Here is a 4002-nt window from a genome sequence, read left to right as displayed (position 1 = left end):
CCCGCTGCTCATGTGACAGCGCCATCTGCCGGCAGGGAGGGGGCTCCACACCGGTGAGGGCCCGGCGAGCAGCCCGCTGCTCATGTGACAGCGCCATCTGCCGGCAGGGAGGGGGCTCCGCACCGGTGAGGGCCCGGCGAGCAGCCCGCTGCTCATGTGACAGCGCCATCTGCCGGCAGGGAGGGGGCTCCGCACCGGTGAGGGCCCGGCGAGCAGCCCGCTGCTCATGTGACAGCGCCATCTGCCGGCAGGGAGGGGGCTCCACACCGGTGAGGGCCCGGCGAGCAGCCCGCTGCTGGTGAACGACCGTTCGAAGGTGAGTGGACACGTCATCTAAACGCGGCATATAACGACTTTCACACGTCATAACGCCCTGCGACAGCTGAACCTACAAAACGTCAAAGTATTTTATTTACTGAAGCATCGCGAGCTAGTAGCTACTCACGTGCTAATGTAGCTATCTAGCTCAAGAGAGCGGTGTATGTTAGCTTTCTTGCTAACCAGCTGAACAGCTCGTGACATGAGAACGTGATAGAACTAAAGCCTTATCATGGCGGCGGCGGCTGGTTTAGCGTTAGCACGGAGCTGTGCTGACTGTTTACTCAGGCTAGTTCGTAAATGTTGCGTTCGGGGTCACAATAAACAGTCAGATGTTTGAGGATTAACGCCCCGATGGAAACAGATAAAGGGCTGCCTGTTAGTAAACGTGTTGTTTCCCGCAGCGCGTTTATTCATTCGGGGGCTAACCTCGATGAACCGGCTGATTAGACCGGCCTGTTGATTCGGGAGAGTCAAATGGAAAATGTTTACATCCGAACATCATTAGCATATGAGTCAATAATTAATCCATTATGAGTCAATAATTAATCCATTCCTCAATGAAGGTGTGCTCGTCATCTGTGCTTCCTGCCGGGCAGGATGGACTCAGGTGGGAAACCGTCTGCCGCTCAGGTGGTGCTTTTAGCCACGAGCTCGGCCTTGACGGCCGTCTTCTACTCCGTGTACAAGAGCAGAGCGCGGACGGTGGCCAGGTTAAAGGTCAGGCACGTTTCAGCACGCTCTCCCCTCGTCGTACGGAAGCGCTTGTGTTCTGTTTATCTAAAATACACGTTTCCATAGGAAGCCAAGAAAGTGTCCATCGACCAGGATTTAAAGAGCCTCCTGTCCGCGGCCCCGGGGCGGTGCGTCCCCTACGCTGTCGTTCAAGGTGTGTGGGGAGGCCTCAGAGAGCCGCGTTCAGCTCCACGCCGACACTGACGCCGCACGCCTCTCGTTACGCCGATAGGTGCGGTGAGGTCCGTGGGGGAGAACCTGAACAGCCAGTTTGTCGACAACTGCCGGGGTGTCATTGAAAGACTGACCCTGAAGGAGGAGAAGAAGGTCTGGAACCGGAGCACTCGTCTCTGGTGAGATACCCGTCCTAGCTACATGCTAGCTAGCTGCTGCTCTGGTCAGATCGCAGGTTAGCCGAGACCCGAACTCGCGTGGCGTGTCGTTTAACACGACTAGCGCTTCAGCGTGGTTTCGTTTGTTCGATTCGTTTGAACCCTTCTGTCAAACAAACACTAAAGAACGACTCGTTCCTGTTTTAAAACAAAGAACGTCAAAGTTCTTCACTATTATTTTGGACCCCGAAAAAAACAAGATGTGTGAAGCTGAGATTGTTTCTGGAGACCAAGAAAATGGTGTTTAGTTTTCATGCGCGTTACATTATATAAATATAAATTGTTCAGATTCAAGATACTCGAAATGTGAACCCGTAACAAAAGTAATGCTTCCCAAGTCGCAGGAGAGCGTTCTGCACAGTAGCAATGATTTAATATACCAGTAATACGCACCCTTGTACTAATACAAGTATTTCATTTCATATACTCTGTTCAGTGTATATTTACAGGATAAACACCGATAGAATGAATGAGACCCCGAAAGCGGGATCCACCCCGTGCCCTCTGCACCAGGAGGTCGTCCTCGTCCTGTTTAAAGGGACAAAGACGTGATCGTCCTCGTCCTGTTTAAAGGGACAAAGACGTGATCGTCCTCGTCCTGTTTAAAGGGACAAAGACGTGGTCTTCCTCGTCCTCGTCCTGTTTAAAGGGACAAAGACGTGGTCTTCCTCGTCCTCGTCCTGTTTAAAGGGACAAAGACGTGATCGTCCTCGTCCTGTTTAAAGGGACAAAGACGTGATCGTCCTCGTCCTCGTCCTGTTTAAAGGGACAAAGACGTGATCGTCCTCGTCCTGTTTAAAGGGACAAAGACGTGATCGTCCTCGTCCTGTTTAAAGGGACAAAGACGTGATCGTCCTCGTCCTGTTTAAAGGGACAAAGGCGTGATCGTCCTCGTCCTCGTCCTGTTTAAAGGGACAAAGACGTGATCGTCCTCGTCCTCGTCCTGTTTAAAGGGACAAAGAAGTGGTCTTCCTCGTCCTCGTCCTGTTTAAAGGGACAAAGACGTGATCGTCCTCGTCCTGTTTAAAGGGACAAAGAAGTGGTCTTCCTCGTCCTCGTCCTGTTTAAAGGGACAAAGACGTGGTCTTCCTCGTCCTCGTCCTGTTTAAAGGGACAAAGAAGTGGTCTTCCTCGTCCTCGTCCTGTTTAAAGGGACAAAGACGTGATCGTCCTCGTCCTGTTTAAAGGGACAAAGACGTGATCGTCCTCGTCCTGTTTAAAGGGACAAAGACGTGATCGTCCTCGTCCTCGTCCTGTTTAAAGGGACAAAGAAGTGGTCTTCCTCGTCCTCGTCCTGTTTAAAGGGACAAAGACGTGGTCTTCCTCGTCCTCGTCCTGTTTAAAGGGACAAAGACTTTGAAGTTACTCTCTGACGTTCATTTTTACATTTCTTGTTTCAGAAATCTCTAGAAAGGCATGAACAGCTGATCAGCTGATGTGATGTTTTCAGGCACAACGCAGAGAAGGTCGTCCACCAGCGCACCAACACGGTTCCGTTCGTCCTCGGGTCTCGTGACGACGCCGTCTCTGCCGCGGTGCGGGTCGTCCGTCCGCTGGATGCTGCGGAGCTGGACCTGGAGATCACCTACGAGAACTTCCACCCCACGGCTCAGTCTTTGTCCAGCGTCATCGGCCACTTCATCAGCGGGGAGCGACCGCAGGGCGTCCGCCAAACCGAGGAGATGCTGCGTTTGGGAGACGCCATCACCGGCGTGGGGGAGCTGGTCCTGGACAACGGCCTGATCAGGCTGCAGCCGCCCAAACGGGGGTTCTGCTACTTCCTCACCAGACTGGACTACGAGTCTCTCCTCGGGAAGCAGGGGAGGAGCGTCCGTCTGTGGCAGATCCTGACCGTCGTCTTCGGCGCGGCCGCTTGTTCCACGCTCCTCTTCATCCTCTGTAAGAGATGGATGCACCGCAGACGGAGGAAGAAGGAGAGGAGCCTGCTGGAGGAGTTCAAGGAGCAGCAGAAGAAACGCATGCATGAACTCCGCCTCCAGGAAGGCAGCGTGTCGCCCAGCAGCTGCAGCGTGTGCCTGAGCCGCGAGCGTTCCTGCGTCTTTCTGGAGTGTGGTCACGTGTGTGCCTGCGCCCGGTGCGGCGACGCCCTGCCCGAGCCGAAGAAATGCCCCGTCTGCGGGGCAAGTATCGACAGAGTGGTGCCTCTTTACGTCTGCTAGCGTCTCACATCGCCGCTGGAAATAAAAGCCTGTTATTTAACAGGAAGTAAAATGAAATCTTTATTCTTGTTATTGTGCATACAAATACTCAAAGTACACACGTACATACAACAAAATTACACGTACGCCAAACCGTGGGCCCCTCTAAACCAGCGGTCTCCAACCAGCGGCCCCCAACCAGCGGCCCCCAACCAGCGGCCCCCAACCAGCGGCCCCCAACCAGCGGCCCCCAACCAGCGGCCCCCAACCAGCGGGCCGTGAGGCATTTGTTACCGGGCCGCGCAGAAAGAATAACAAATGTATACAATTTACGTTGTATCGATTATTAGCGTCTAAAAAGTGTTTTATTTTGAAAAACGACCGGATTTTTGCCAACG

At 53.4% G+C, this 4002-nt stretch overlaps 1 protein-coding gene across 2 annotated transcripts; it reads left to right on the top strand.

Annotated features, from left to right (window-relative positions):
• Nucleotides 1-201: 201 nt before the first annotated feature.
• Nucleotides 202-3674, top strand: mul1 (mitochondrial E3 ubiquitin protein ligase 1). 2 transcript variants are annotated; one of them, XM_068749724.1, is made up of 5 exons: nucleotides 202-316; nucleotides 885-1038; nucleotides 1120-1207; nucleotides 1286-1406; nucleotides 2896-3674. In XM_068749724.1, the coding sequence occupies exons 2-5, from the start codon at nucleotides 919-921 to the stop codon at nucleotides 3623-3625; spliced, it is 1059 nt and encodes a 352-aa protein (XP_068605825.1). In that variant the 5' UTR covers nucleotides 202-316; nucleotides 885-918; the 3' UTR covers nucleotides 3626-3674. The 2 variants fall into 2 exon arrangements, with proteins under 2 accessions (XP_068605825.1, XP_068605833.1); XM_068749732.1 differs by lacking the exon at nucleotides 202-316 and adding an exon at nucleotides 396-403 and having other exon boundaries at nucleotides 918-1038.
• The last annotated feature ends 328 nt before the right edge of the window (nucleotides 3675-4002 follow it).

The sequence above is a fragment of the Brachionichthys hirsutus genome, chromosome 2, assembly GCF_040956055.1.
Source record: "Brachionichthys hirsutus isolate HB-005 chromosome 2, CSIRO-AGI_Bhir_v1, whole genome shotgun sequence".
In the NCBI taxonomy this organism is placed as follows: Eukaryota; Metazoa; Chordata; class Actinopteri; order Lophiiformes; family Brachionichthyidae; genus Brachionichthys; species Brachionichthys hirsutus.
This window is presented reverse-complemented; position numbering and strand designations above follow the sequence as displayed.

What these genes read in the sequence shown, in the direction of transcription:
- mul1 (XM_068749724.1), top strand. Translation starts at nt 919, where the DNA reads ATGGACTCAGGTGGGAAACCGTCTGCCGCTCAGGTGGTGCTTTTAGCC. An exon ending in GGACGGTGGCCAGGTTAAAG is followed by an intron (nt 1,039 to 1,119) that starts GTCAGGCACGTT and finishes ACGTTTCCATAG; the next exon opens with GAAGCCAAGAAAGTGTCCAT. An exon ending in AACCGGAGCACTCGTCTCTG is followed by an intron (nt 1,407 to 2,895) that starts GTGAGATACCCG and finishes TGATGTTTTCAG; the next exon opens with GCACAACGCAGAGAAGGTCG.